The sequence below is a fragment of the Bos indicus genome, chromosome 22 (assembly GCF_029378745.1).
Source record: "Bos indicus isolate NIAB-ARS_2022 breed Sahiwal x Tharparkar chromosome 22, NIAB-ARS_B.indTharparkar_mat_pri_1.0, whole genome shotgun sequence".
In the NCBI taxonomy this organism is placed as follows: Eukaryota; Metazoa; Chordata; class Mammalia; order Artiodactyla; family Bovidae; genus Bos; species Bos indicus.
Genome location: NC_091781.1, coordinates 59,479,312 through 59,494,632, shown reverse-complemented (window position 1 = coordinate 59,494,632; position 15,321 = coordinate 59,479,312). Strand labels below are relative to the sequence as shown.

At 53.2% G+C, this 15,321-nt stretch overlaps 1 protein-coding gene across 1 annotated transcript in view; it reads right to left on the bottom strand.

Moving 5' to 3' along the window:
* Positions 1–15,321, bottom strand: part of RUVBL1 (RuvB like AAA ATPase 1) — a 31,367-nt gene that overhangs the window by 3,449 nt on the left and 12,597 nt on the right. Inside the window, exons 4-9 of the mRNA XM_019984850.2 lie at positions 10,988–11,139; positions 8,299–8,388; positions 7,434–7,583; positions 5,836–5,899; positions 4,598–4,796; positions 1,174–1,276 (exon numbers count right to left, since the gene is read on the bottom strand). Of these exons, the coding sequence (XP_019840409.1) occupies positions 1,174–1,276; positions 4,598–4,796; positions 5,836–5,899; positions 7,434–7,583; positions 8,299–8,388; positions 10,988–11,139 (758 nt within the window). The remainder of the gene's footprint in view (positions 1–1,173; positions 1,277–4,597; positions 4,797–5,835; positions 5,900–7,433; positions 7,584–8,298; positions 8,389–10,987; positions 11,140–15,321) is intronic.

Here is a 15,321-nt window from a genome sequence, read left to right as displayed (position 1 = left end):
CGCAGGGTCCAGGAGAGGCCCTCTGAGCTCCGAAAGGAGCGGCCTGCTGGCCAACTGCCACAGAGACTCCCTCCAGATGGGACATTTCTCACGGGGAGGAGGCTGGTGGCAGAGACTTCAGGTAAGGGGCTTCAGGATGAGACAGCCTGGGTCCCAGACCCAGTCCTGCCACAGATGGGCCATGCGAACCTGGACAAGCTAACCAGTCTACATCTCAGCACCCGCTCTTTAAGAACATCAGTAGTAACTGTCCGCCCTACCTGGAGTGACGGCATCGAATGACTCAGTACCCCATCTGAGTGCTCTGGAGGAGAGGGTCTGGCAGAGTCCCCCGGATGTCAGTGTGGCCCTGGGCCACTCCAGGTCCCCAGCCGTGGCCATACGCTGACCCACAGTGAGAGACCAATGCCCCACTGAGACTGTCTGGGGTCAGGTGGGCACAGCAGATGGCTGGGCCCCGCAGTGCACAGCCGGCTTTGTGTCCTGGAATCGCCACGCAGGGCTCAGCCAGCACAGGGGGAGAGGATGGCTTGGAAGGCCAGAAGGGACGGGGCTGCCAAGGCTGCGGGCATGTGGCTGCGGCTCCGACTCTGCACGGAGAGCTGGGGCTGCGCCCTGGGGACGAGGCCAGTCCCGCAGCCGTCACCTCTCCCGATTCAGCACAGGCGGAGCCGCCATGCAGGCCCTGACCTCAGTGCTCCCTGGGCACCTTTCCTGTGAGCCTCACTCCACGACCCCCACCCACACGCCCTCTGCTGGGACCTGGGCTCTGCCCGAGGGAGCCAGGCTGCTGTGGGCTCTGGTGGGCTGGCGCCTGGGCAGGCCCATCACTGAGTGGGCTCTGCCGCCTCTCTCAGAGCTGGGACCTCCTTACTGGCGGTCCTCCCGTTGTTTTTCCCACTGTCCCTGTCCGAAGGTTACCAGGCGGGATGGAGTAGAAGAGAGGACCGCCAGGACTCCCGGCAGCTGAGCCTCTGGGACACTAGAAGCAACGCCCCGTTGGCTCACGCGTCATTCAGGTGGGCCAAGGCTTAGGAGCACGGAGACACGCCCGCGGCAGGCAGCTCCGTGGGGGGCAGTGGGGGGCCAGGGCCACTCACGGGCACCGTCCTGCTCGGTGTCAGGGACCTGGAGGGCGAGCGAGGGCAGGGAGAAGGGGGTGGGGCTGCCCACCTGTTTCATCTCCTGCGGGGTGTACAGCATGGTCCGGATGATCATCACTCGGTCCAGAAGGTCGAGAGGGATGCCGTGAGGAGAGGTGACGTCCTCCGTGCCCCTGCAAGGCCGACAAGTTCCACGTCACTCAGGCCTCTCTGGACAGTGGAAACATGGCTGAGGCCCCGGTGATAACAGAGCAGCTAGTTCTCGTCCTGAGAGTCAGAAGCAGGACCGCAGAGGACACAGACTAACTCAGGTGCCATCAGAAACCGCGTCATTGTTTTTGCAAATATCAACACCACAGGAAACTGGGGGAGGAGGAGAAAAGCCAACTGGAATCACATCGAGACTGTTCGTACCGGCACCTGTCACGCCCTCTCGCGTTACCCGAAGTGTGTAGGTCCGTTTGGGTCGCTTCTGTCCCTGTTGTTTCAGTATTAACGGCCCAGGACGAGTCTCACTGGACCCACGCCGCTGGGCAGTCACACAGTGCTTCATAGTTGCTGTCATAACTAACGGTGTTTTAGGCACACTGCCGTGAACATTTCCTCAGCATCTCCCACAGAGCCAGACCCAGCCCTGAATATCTCCCTAAACATGAATGGGTGAACAGAGGACTATGTTCATTTCTGCAGCCACAGGAGCGATGTGGCCCCGCTACACTGCAGCCAGCACGGAGCAGCCTAACAGCACGCTGCTTAAAGGCCCAGGAAAAGGAAGGCCTAACGCCTCGTCTGAATTTGCCTTTCCTTGACTATTAACGAATCACGTGAATGCCTTCCCTTACGTTCCTTAGCTCTTTTATTTCTTTTGAGAACTGTCCAATCATATCCTTTGCCTGTCTCTCTCTCGAATCCTTAGCCAAACCAGTGAATGGCCACCCCAGCGGGTTGAACAGCACCAGCTCCCAGTGGGCTGTGTGCCCGGCAGAAACGTGTGGCACACGTGCCAGGCTTCAGCCGTGTCTGGAAGCCCAGTGGGCTGAGCCGGGGGCTCCTGCCTCCACTTCTGGAAGCCACAGCAGCAGGCCCCCAATTCTGGCCTCCCCAACACTTAAAAATAACTAAAACGGCAAACTATGTTATGTGCATTTTACCAAAATGAAAAAACTGTTAAATCTAATACATAAAAATAATTAAGACCTTTTCAAACAAAAAAGGAAGCAGACTAGTAGCAAATACAAAACATTAAGACATCATTAGAAAAAAATAAATCTTTTTCACCAACAAATATTTCTAAAAATAATAATAAAGAATTATAAAGATAAAATTCTATCATGATTAAAATCTTAGTACTTGGTATACCTGTAATTGTCATATTAAACAAAATAACCTTTAAAAACTACATTTAATATTCAGTTATTTAATTCTGTTTAGGCTATATGTTTCTCATTTTAAAACCTATTTAGATATTCTCCTGTGAAAAGTTTAAAAGATCTCAATTCGCCATCCTAAAACATCCCCAATTTTACAACACTCATGATAAATTATCTTCATTCCAGAGATAGTAAATATAAAAAGTCTAGAGAAAAAAAGATTAGGGAAAAAACCACAAAGGAACAGAATTTATCAATATGTGTTAAAATTTTTTCTTTTGGTTTTGAGTCCATAAAACTAAAAATTTAAACAGAAAAAAACCCCCAAAAACCCTCTGCTTAAAAAATACTAAGCATTTCTCAGGAATTAAAGACCAAAGACTGTGGAAATGTATTCAAGCTCTGACTCTTAGGTACAAAGTTTCTTTCAGACAACGTATTAGAGAAAATGGTTTCTGGAACACACATGCTTCTGGATGGGGCTGGGGCCAAGTTCCCCAGGCCCCACTGGGCGGGTTCTGAGGTCAGGGCCACCCTCCCGTGCCTCTTTTTCCCTAGACGGCATGAGACGAAGAGGACTCTGGTCCTGAGCGCTCTCGGCCCAGCTCTCGGCCGGGTCGGCTCTGGCCGCGGGGCTCCCTCGGCAGGGGCGCCATCTGTCCAGGCTGGGCCCGTCTGCCCGCAGTCACACTGAAGCCAGGCCCCACCAGAGCCAAGCCCAGAAAACACACACAGGGTCTGCGTGGCCAACACCAGACTCACCAGGCCAGGCGGCGTTTCCAGGTGCTGCCCAGGCGGCCAGGCCCTGGCTGGCCTGGACCTGGTCCAAGCTGCCTTCCCTTCAAGACCAGAAGACAGCTGTGACGGTGGCGAGCGGTGCTCTTAACAAGACAGCATTACAGGGGTTCAAAGAGGGGCTGCACGAGGCTGCCACCGGCATGGACAGCGTGCACACAGAGCCGCACCCTGGGCGAGAACGGCCGCCTGAGTGGGGCTGCCCCAGAGCCCACGGCACGGCTGGCGTACGAGCTCAGCGGGGACAGAGCTCCTCTGCAGAGGCGGGGCTCGGGTGCAGGTTGGTCTAGGCTCCGCACTCGCTTTGGCTGCTGCTCTGTGCTGAGACATTCACGGTCTTGGGGTCTCTCTTCAGATTCCCGCTCCCCCTGGGCCAGGAGCACGCAGTCTCCGGGCCCTGCCGCCCTCACCACTGTGTGGCAGGCTTGCAGAGGCCCGGCACCACCCCGTCGTGCCCCAGCACTGCTGGGAGCAGGCCCAACACGCAGGGCGTGCAGAACACGGCAGCCAACGACTGGGCACACCGGTGCTCACTCGGGCGCTGGAGGGGCGAGGCCTCTGGGCGCCCTTCCTTTTCTAAAGCTCTTCCTTGTTTTTGGCTGAGCTGGGTCTTGTTGCTGCGTGTGGGCTTTCTCTAGTTGCGCTGAGTGGGGGCTGCTCTCCAGCTCTCACTGCGGTGGCCTCCCCTGTTGAAGAGCATGTGCCCTTGGGCACGTCAGTAGCCACGCTGCACAGGCTCCGCTGTCCTGCAGCACGTGGGATCTTGCTGGACCACGGAAAGAGCCCATGTCCTTTGCACTGCAAGGCAGATTTTAACCACTGGACCGCCAGGAACGCCCCTGGGCTCCCTTCTTGAAGGTGGGCCTTGGGGATTGGGAGGGAGGTACCAGTGTGGCCCCAAGAAAAGGTTTGGGCCAGAAAGAAAGGACAGGATTCACTGTCAGAGGCCAGGGTTTCTCGTCCTATCTGTGGCCAGGGGCACACCATGCTGTCATTCTGGTTCCTCATCTGAAAAGTGAACTCACAACACACACCTCGGGGAGCTCACGTGGGACGGAAGTCAAGACAGGCTGTATGGCTGAGGGCTGGCCCACCCGACCTTTCCTTTGCCCACTCCAACCAGATGACCAAGTCACACCCATGGGAACCCCAGTTACCACGAGGAAGCCCTCACATGCAGAAACAGGGTGACTGCTCGAGTGAAATCAAGCCACTCCGAGCGTTTCCCTCAGGATGAACAGGGCGCCCTCCTCCCCAACTCGACGGGTGGCGCGACGGGGTGATGTGACCCTGGAGACCCTGAGGAGCCTGGGGGCAGGGGGCAGGTACCTGATGACGCAGTTGCCTCGGTTGGACGCGAAGATGACGATGGGCGCGATGGAGGACTCGAGCGCGCGGTGCAGGTAGGTGAAGCACTCGATGTCCAGCATGTGGACCTCGTCCACGAACAGCACGCCCGGGACCAGCTCGGCCACGCCCTGGTCGATGTACTTGTTCACCACCTTGTTGATCTCCCCCCGCAGTTTATCTAGGAGTGGACGAGGGTGGCGGGCAGGGTCAGTGCCGTGGGGAGGCGATCGCCTTTCTCTTCACTCCCTCCGAATCCCACCCAAGCCCAAGTTTAGAGCTGGGCTTGAGTGCGAGCTGTGTGACCCCAGCATCAGGCTACAACCCCACTCCAGGCTTCAGTTTCATCTGAAATTGCGCTACTGTTGCCTAAAAGCAGAACCCTGGCACGCTCCCCTGAAGGTGTGTTAAGTTTGTACACGCTTGTCTTCACCAGGACGCACACTCCTGGTGTGGTCTGTCACACTCCCCACCGGGCCTTATTATCTCAAACCCGCCTGGAAGATGGGCAGTTTTCATATGCAAATTCCCCTGTGCTACACTGAGTAAACGACCCTTTCTCGTGGCCTGTGTGACAAAGCTTCGGTTAATTAACTTTCAATCAAGCGCCTAGAAGGAATAGGGTGCGTTCAGAATCCTCTCTGGAGGAAAACCTGTGAAGAATGACAAGGTCTGAGGAGAGGTCCCATCTCAGAGCTCGAAGAGGGACGAGCATCTCAAAAGCTGAATAACTGTCCAAGGTCATGGTTTTCATTCTCCAAACCAGCACCTGTACCATCAGCAGGGGGGAGCAGCCCACACACCCAACACCTTCCACCACAGCTAAGAGGCGGGGCTGGAGAGACCATGCTACGATAAGGACACTGCTCTGGGGGTTCACATCGTGCCACTGGCTGAAATTTGCAAGAAAACAGCTTTAACGTTGACAGTTTTCAAGTAACAAAGCTATCTGTGGTAATTCGGAAAAAGAGGAGCATACAGTTAGCAAGAGGAGCAAGTAAATCAGAGGCCCACAAGGGCCAGGCAGCCTGCAGCCTCACCCGGGGAGGCGGGCAGGGGCCACCAAGGCGACGGGCAGTGCGCTGCTGGCGGGACACGCCAACGACCGCCTGTCTCCCTCTCGGGATGCGCATGGGGATCCAGCGCAGCCCCCGCTGTCAGGAGGGGCAGGATCCCACGCACCGCCAGGCTCCAGCCCCCAGCACTGCGTCTCGTCTCACCTGTGATCTCCGTCTTCTTGGGCTTCATGAGCTGGCCCATCATAGACAGGATGTCTTGTCCCCCCTGTACAAGAGAAGGCTCAGGAGTCAGTCTCGCTTCCTAAGGCAGCTGCAAACACCTCATCACCACCTCTGCCCGGGGCCCTCATCAACTGATCAAGTCAACAGGGGTCCTGAGAAGCAGAGACCCCAGCACCTGCACTGGGAACTCGGGGAGCTTCTCAGGACAGGACCTTTCAGAGGCCCCCCACCCTGCCAGTGTCTAGCAAACCCATCCCAGCCACGTCTCTTCCCGGTCCAGAATGCCTGCCTGACTCCACAGGGCTGCCAACCCTTCCCTGGGCACCTGACTCTCCAGGACTCACTTCGAGCCCACCTGCCAGGAATCACATCCTGCTTCCCAGGAAGCTCCAAGCCCGTCCCGCTGCCCCAGCCCCGTGGGGTGGCACCGACTCTGGGCCTACATCCTCTCACCAGGCCTAGCGACCAGAGCTGCTCAGGGCCTGGAGCCTGACGGTGCAGCAGGCCGCCCCCCGGCAGGCTCTCCAGCTGCCAGCGCCTCCATGCAGGCAGCCAGAAGACAGCTCTCCACGGTCACCTGGGGCTGCCAGGCCCTACCCGGCACACAGGTGGTCCCTGAACGCACAGCAGTGAAAGGTGGCAAAAGCTTCCTGACCACTGAGGACATCTGATCCCCAGAGCAGCCCCGCCAGGTAGGAAATAGTATGCCCTCTTCTCAGAGGAGCAAAGAGAAAATCAGAGAGCCCTAAATCATAGAAAACCCGAAGACTCAAAGTGACCATTAGCTGAGCCAATCGGTGTTGGAGCAACGCAGTCCCTGAGCTGACTCGGGCGAGTGGCTCTCACAGGCTGGTCTGGGACAGCTGCTGCACAGACCGAGCGGAGGTTCTTTAGCATTTTCTTGGCCAAGGCTCCAAGGGACAAAACACCCACAGATCAGATTTCAGGTTAGAAAGCCTGTTCCCTTGCTAGCGGGGATAGCCTCTTTTAGGACGAACAGGAAACCAGACCCAAAGACCACCAGCGGGGAAAGAGTCAGTCCTCTGAAGCGCACGTTCCCCAGAGACGGCAGAAAGTCATCCCGCGCTTCCCCACGTTTTATTAGTCAGGACACAAGCATCCATCTTCTACTCACATGAGGAGCAGGGGCAGCTCCAGCTCAAAGCTATAAAACTGGGGGTTCTGCTAGGCAGGGGGAAAACCGCTCTGTGAGGCTCTCTGACATCCTGCAAAGGGCTCAAAGAACACTCCTGCCCCCGCCACTCACACCCAGAGCATGCCAGGCCCGAGCCAGTGCTGGAGGGAAGCCAGGGAGAAGCTGGCAGCTCAGGCCGGAGGCTGGGCTGGGAGAAGGAGCAGTGTGCAGGAAGCCGTCTGTGACTAGAGCATCTGAACTGGAACAAAGGAGCCCCTCGTCGCTCTTGGCAATGTTAATTGCTGAACATTACAGACAGAAAAGGACTGTCTGCCCTCAGAAGCGGCAAGACTGACAGCTTATCCAGGAGCCCCCAGCGCACAAAAGGAGCCGCGCTGGCAGGGCCAGCGGCCGGCGGCCCAGCAGGAGCGGGGGGCAGTACCTGGGGCCGTGCGTTGGCCACGTCCAAGTCGTGCAAGGTGACGTCCTGGATGATCTCCTTCTTCTTGTGCACGTCCCCCTTGGGCAGGGGGACGTACTCTTCGGCTTCAAGGTCAAATTCTGTGGCATAGGTGTCACACCTGCCCTGCCTCTACAGAGACAGAGAGAAGCCTGAGTGCCTGGTGAGGTCCACCGCCAAGTCCCCACGCCACTCAGCGAGATAAAAGTCTCCAGTCCCAACTGCGGCCAACAGCCGCCTTGACAAACTCCAAACGTGGCCTGGTCCCCTGCTGCCAAGAAGGCGCTATCTGCTCATCGCCGGGCTCCAAAAACCCAGCTGAGGACACCCGACACTTTCTCCCAGAATCTCCCCCTTGTTTTAACTGCATGCAATTCCCGATAAAGGGCAAATCCAGTAGATTAACTGGAGACGGAGGGGCTGCTCAGTCTCTTTTGTAGGTGGGTGATTTAGTGCACGATATGAAGTATTATGCTCATCCATTAAACAGTGAGGAACTCTGTACAGGACCCTGGAAATCAGATACTAATGCAGCATTCCTTTCCACATGCATATATCTTGGGAAGAAAATACCAAAGAGATAAAAGGAAGATTAAATACCCTGCACATTTCAATTTGGAAATGACTACCGCTATTTCACCTCCTCACTGTTCTCCCCTTCCAAACAGGTTTTAGTATTTTTCTAACAGACTGTCTGTTTTCATCACGAGGTTACAGAATGCAGATACAGGGAAGGCAAACTTGACTAAACATAAGGGGCAGCAGGCCCAGGGCCCCTCCCCACGCACCCCGGACCCCCTGAAGAGAGAAGGCCCCGCCCCGCCCCCGGGTCTCCTTGCGGTGTTACCTTCACGGCCCCACTGTTGGCTTCGATGTAAATCACATCTCCAGCTTCTACTCGCTCTTTTTGCAAACTTTCAAAAATGCTGGGGTCCAGCTTAAAAAAAGAAAACAAGTGAACCAGGGACCTATAATAGACATTACATTCTGACACACTGCCAGGCGCTTCCCGTGTGAGAGCTGAGGTAGTCAGTGACCACACGGAGAGGGGACGTGCGTGTGAGGATGTGTGAGGCGGGCTCTAGAGCCTGCGTGCCCCAGAGAGCAGGCAGGAGGGGGGCACCGAGGGAGACCCAAGCTCCTCCTTCCTTTTACTCCAGAGGCTGCAAACTGGCAAACGCAGCTCTAACCACTTACAGGTGGGGCCCACGGCCCTAACACCCCCTTTTGAGACTGCTCTCCCTGCGGCAATCCCTGGCCCTCCCCACCTCGGGCAGGGGCAGCAGTTTCTGCACCAGAAGCAGGGACAGAACCTGTGTACTCTCCACAATTGCCCTTCAGCGGGCCTGTGGTTTAGACGAGGCTCTCTGAGCTTCACTTTCTTCACCCACATGACAGCACCCAGGCTAATCACATCACAGATGCGATTCATTCAAAGGAAACATAAAACCAGGATCTCTCTGAAGCCAGTGGACTCAAATCCCAGTGTCTGCTCCTTGGGCCCAACTGCTTCTATCTCCAGAAGGAAAAGCAGCACATCTGGGAAAAGCTGCCTTCTCCAGATCGTCCAGACTCGGGCCACCTGGGCGATCGATATTCTGGGAGAGCATCTTTTATAAGGAGTCTTTATTTAGAAACGTTTCTCTCTGTTGAACTTCAAGGGGAGCTGTTACTCTCAACTCTAAAACAAAACTAGAATAAAAACTTACCAGGACTCAGTAGGAAAAGCCACACATAAAAGCACACATGTTGTGTGATCCTATTTTTATGAAGTGTTCAGAAAAGGCAAAGATACAGAGACAAAGTGGACTAGAGGCTGCCAGGGCCTGGGGGTGGGATGGGAAGTTACTGCAGATAGGCACGAGGTTTCTTTCTGGAGTAACGAAAATGTCCTAAAATCGGACTGTGATGATAGCTACGCCACTCTGTAAACCGATTAAAAGTCCTTGAGTCGCGCACTTAAAATGGGTGAGTTTTACTTACAGGGAGACCTCAATGAAGTTGTTACAAACAGTACCACAGGAGCCCAGGCCCACCCTCCTGGACCACCGCCCGACTGAGGCTGCTGCGTGGCGGGCCCGAACGGGGCTGGGACAAGGGCGGCACTCCACAAAGGCAGAGGCCTGGCCTTCACCCTGAAACATCGTCTCCCCAAACAGCCTGCGCAGATGCTCAATGTGGCAGGAAGTTCTCGTTGTGAAAGCAAAACATTCATCCTCTTGTTATTTTCTTACAGAAATTGTGCCAAACAGCTTTATGGATAACTGAAATTTAAACTGTATACCTTATGTTATCTATCCTACATTCGATAGTACACGTTCTGTTTTTCTTTTTTTGGCGTCACGCATTTTTGTATCAGTTAATTTCCCAAATGAATTGACTAAAGATGTAATTACTGGAAAGGTGGCAGATCCTGCTAAGAAATGTAATTAATACAGAATGGGAGAGATGAGGGGGAGGTTTAAGAGAGATACTTGCAGAGGCAAGCTCCTGAGATGGAAACCCTGTTAGGACAAAGAAGAATGGTCCTTTGGAGAGGCGACGTTTTTATGATCTCCATAAAGCAGTGACCAAGACACCACCTTACAAAGTGAAAGAAAGATAAAATCACAGAGGAAGGCAAAGATGGAGACGTTATATGGTCAACCTGCTGCAGTCTACAGATAGGGAGATGGAGCTCCAGAGAGCTCAACTGACGCCTAAAGGCCCCACAGCGAGTTACAGTGCAGACAGCAGTCAGTAGGACTCGGAGAATCCGCCCCGCCACTGACTAGCTGTGCGATCCGAGGGTAAACGCTTAGCCTCCTCATGTGCCTCAGAGCTCTTTATCTATAAAATAAGGGAAATCACACACACACAGATTTGTTGATGCACTCAGCCCAGGGCTTGACACATACAGTGAATAAGTGCCGTGAAGAAGAGGCTATTCCTTATTTTAATAAGGCAAAGCCACAATCAGATTGTTCCATTTCACAACATCAGCAGCTGCCACTTCCCACTGGCCTGTGGTGTCACACACTCTCAGTCACTTCCCACTTTCAAACCCAGTCGTTATCTTATACTACAGTCTCCTCAAGGCTTATGGGACAGGGCTGGGAGGTTCACCCAGGACCTTCACCACTGCCACCACCACACTTTCCACAGAGCCCTGGGCCTAAGCAGAACTGACCAGTGAAGCCATCACGGTTTCAAGGTCCCAACACACAAAAGGGCCTGCAGCCGGGACTCCGCACGAGGCCCCTCAAGATGGCTCCGTCACGGCTCTTCAGCCCTCACCAGATCGCTCAGTGCTGCTTCTCCTGTGAGCGCCAGTCAGCGGCCAGGCCCGAGACACGCGGTCCCCTGGCGGGACGCAGGGTGGCACCACGCAGCTCAGTCCTGACACACACGATTTCCTCGGCGCCAACGAGCCGGAGCCGTCCTCACCGAGTCGTCTGCGTGCCGGCCCTGCCCACAGGTGCTGTCTGCGGCCCTGCACAGACGCGCTCACACAGGGAGGCGCCTCAGCAGAGCAGCGCCCACAGGCACGCGCTCACCTTCAGCTGCTTGGTGCCCTTGGCCGTCTTGAGCCCAATGATCACGTGGCTGATGGTCTTGCCGTAGCCCCCCATGGGATTCTCCGTCTCACACGGGGTGAGCTCCGTGACCTCTCCTTCGTACACCTCCTTGGTCTCCTTTATCCGAAGCCCTGAAGAGAGATGACAGAAGAAACCCTGGTGAGAGACTCGACGCCCTCCCACTTTTCCAACAGTCTTTTTAGCCATAAAACCTCCACGTTATAAGAACCAACGAGTCAGCCTCGCTCACACACAGTCCTGGGGAGGGAAGCACTGCGCAGACGCAGCCCCAGGGGTGAGGTGAAGGGCCCGTCCCTCTCCAGGGAACCGAGGACTGGATCCGAGGCTCCGGGACCCCTCTCCTCCGACCGCGCTACAGGGCCGACTCGCTGACAGCGTTTCCCACGGAACCTGCCCCGTCCTTCCCCTCCAGTCAACGTGTGCCTCCAGAACCCCTCGCTCCGTTCTGCCAGCCCTTGAGTATGGCCTCCCCGTCTCTATCCAGCTTATACTTTGCCCAAAGGTAAAAACAGAAACATAAGGGAAACACAGACTCAAACGAAGATACGTGCCAACGAGTCTACCGTACAGACCTTTACCTGTATCCTGATCCCACAACACTATAAAAGAAAACATCATGACACTTACGGGACAATGTGAGATTTAAACAGGAACTACATACGTGCTGATATTTAAGAATGTACTGTTAATTTCCTCTAGGGGTGAAAATGGCATTTTTAAGTCCTTATTTTCCAGAGATTCACACAAATATTATAGGTCAGAAAGCAGGTCTGCAATCAGATGGGGCTACGGGGAGCCTTCCTATCACTTGGCTACTTGATACACTCCAAAATAAAAATTTTAATAAAAGAAACAACAATGAAATACTACTTTACAACCTCCAGAATCACTAAAATTAGAAAGACGGGCAACACCAAGAGTTGGTAAGGATGCAGGACACTGCTGGTGGGAGTGTGAGCTGGTTTAGAAGTAATGTACTGTTTATTACCTCCTCAAGTTGAACACATGAATATCTGTGACCCTCCAATTCAACTCCAAGGTTATACTCTCAAGGCTGCGGTGCACATGTGCATGCAAGGACACAGCCAGCAATGGTCACCCAATGTCATTCTTACTCGCCAAACACTGGCAATGTTTCCCCACGTCTGCCGCCTGCACTGTGATGTATCCATACAAACAAATATCACGGAGCAATGAAAAACGATTGTGGCTACTCGCAGCAATAGGAATGAATCTCAGAAGCGGAAGGAGAGCTGCCCCTATGCGGATGCTCTGGGGCACTGGCGATCATCTCTCTCTTGACTGGGAGCTACTTTCATGGTTTTTCAACTTAAAACGACCCACCGAGACACAGAGCGATGTTCCGTGCATTCTTCTGTATGTATGCACCAGACTACCAAGTCACTTAAAAAAAAAGCCCAAGTAAGCACTGGGGCTTCCCTTGTGCCTCAGTTGGTAAAGAACCTCCCGCAATTCGGGAAACCCGGGTTGGATCCCTGGGTCGGGAAGACCCCCTGGAGAAGGGAGAGGCTCCCCACTCCAGTATTCTGACCTGGAGAATTCCATGGACTATACGGTCCATGGAGTCGAGAAGAGTTGTACACGACTGAGCGACTTTGACTTCACTTCAAGTAAATAACAGCAGCAGGACCAGGCGCAGGAAGAACACTGCCAGCTGAAGCTGAGAGGAGGCAGCTCCAGATCTCTGCTGTGTCCAGTCACGTGCTCAGCCTGCAGACTCACTGATCCCCCCTGACTGCATTCCGGATTTCGGGGGGCGGGCCCTGTCATCACCATGAGGTTAAAGCTCCCCAGATGATCACAACATACAAGCCCAGCTGAGACACTCATCTACAGAATGAACCAAGGACTCTGCTCTGCTCACGGCATGGAGACATCAGCTGGTGAGGCGGGAAGCCCTGTGGTGGCTGGGTGCCTCACCATCAGCTTCTCTGTCCTGACCTCCTCTGTCCGCACTGCGGGCCTGTGGTGTCGCGGACTCTCGGTCACTGCCCACTCTCAATTCCAGCCATTATCACTGGCTTGGTTTCCTTCTTTGCCCAGAAACCCAATCAGGACAAAGACTCAAATATTAGGGTTAAGGAACAGTTTTACTCTCCTTCACTCCACCTGACCGACTACAAACGGAAGTCTTAGGGTAGCCCCAAAGGAGAGGCTGCACTTCCTTTCTACCGCACCCAATGCCTAGTTCCTAAGAATGAAGACAAAAGTTTTCCAAACAACATGAATGCACCAAAAGATTGTGACAAGATGGAAATTTCTATACTTTAAAAATGAACTTTGATATATTTTTTTTTAAATCAAACCTTATAGCCCACAGAGACAAGCTCCTTCAAATGGAAGGCTTCCTTCTATTTCCTGGCAGACAGCGGTGACACGAGATTCCTGAGTGGGGAAGAAAGGCATTCCCGTCTCTCACTAGCCCTGCATTTGTTTAGAAGTTGCTCTGTGCTGACAAGCAGGCAGGGGACGTGTGGACAGACAATGAGACCGGCTGTTAGCCAGGAAAGGGGCCGGGCTGGCGCGCTCTCTGGCAACGACGTCAGGAACGACACAGGTTTCATCTGCTGGCTCAGGTTTCTGAATCCCTGACAGGGATCTTCATCACGTCGAGGAAGCAGCACAGACTCCTTGCTTTTTATTTCTGGTCGGCTTACTGCTTCCTCCCCACCCGCTCTGCCACTTCACAGGAACTCAAAGGCAGAGGAAGACACACAGGGCTCCCTTTTGAAGGCAGTCAATGGCCTGCCTTTCTATTCTGGGGCAGGGTCAAGAAATTCCTCTTCACCTTGCTGCCATCAAAAGAATCACATTGTCCCCTCACCTCAAAAATGACAGATGCTCAGGAAATTTATCTTCAGTTTTCTCAAATTTTAAGGCATTTAAATTAACTTAAAGCAATTCAGACATACGCATTCGTGTAAAGGTGAGCTTTGTCATCTTTTACCAATTTCAGAAAATCATTTTCTAAATAAATAAAAATATATTTTAAAAGTACTCAGATAACTGGAACTGATTGTAGCATCTTACTTTTTATCTCATCAGCTACTGAGTTAAATAAAATCTCTGGCACATGTTCCTCAAATTCCTGAAAAGTACTCAGGAAGAAGTTAAACCAGAAAGAGGGTCTTGTGAGCCATTTCCACTGTTATTCCAGAGAGAGCACAACACGTAATAACAGGAACTGGACCTTACAAAGATAAAAGCTGTAAGGAAGCAAGACACAGCACCTAAAGTGAATTCTGTCCAGAGAAAGTTTATAAATGGGGCAAAACTAAGCCGCACTGCCCGCAACACACAGGGGTGTACAGGGCTGCGACGCTCAGAGGCCACTGCCACGGCTCTCACGCCCTATGGGGACGTGTGGGAGGCGAGGGGCTGTGCCTGGGAGAGCATGAGCCATGTCTGATGCTCTGTACCCTGAGTGAACGGTGGCTGTGTGAGCATCTACTTCATTACTGTTAAAAATAGGTGTTTTTACACTTTCCTATGTGTATGTTATCTTGGTCATGAAGATCTTTTTTGTACAGTTCTTCTGTGTATGCTTGCCACCTCTTCTTAATATCTTCTGCTTCTGTTAGGTCCATACCATTTCTGTCCTTGATCGAGCCCATCTTTACATGAAATGTTCCCTTGGTATCTCTAATTTTCTTGAAGAGATCTCTAGTCTTTCCCATTCTGTTGTTTTCCTCTATTTCTTTGCAATGATCGCTGAGGAAGGCTTTCTTATCTCTCCTTGCTATTCTTTGGAACTCTGCATTCAGATGTTTATATCTTTCTTTTTCTCCTTTGCTTTTTGCTTCTCTTCTTTTCACAGCTATTTGTAAGGCCTCCCCAGACAGCCATTTTGCTTTTTTGTATTTCTTTTCCATGGGGAAACTCCAGTACTTTGGCCACCTCATGCGAAGAGCTGACTCATTGGAAAAGACTCTGATGCTGGGAGGGATTGGGGGCAGGAGGAGAAGGGGACGACAGAGGATGAGATGGCTGGATGGCATCACTGACTCGAGGGACGTGAGTCTGAGTGAACTCCGGGAGATGGTGATGGACAGGGAGGCCTGGCGTGCTGCGATTCACGGGGTCATGAAGAGTCGGACACGACTGAGCGACTGACCTGAACTGATGTGTATATTTCCATTTAAAATAGGTACATAAAAAATCCAGTGTTTCAGGGTAAAAAAGTATTTTCAGTCAGAATATTTTGCAGTTTGACAAAATCTAGAACTTAGCCTGCTTTGCTGGGACCCCCATGGCTGTGCAGGAATGAAAGC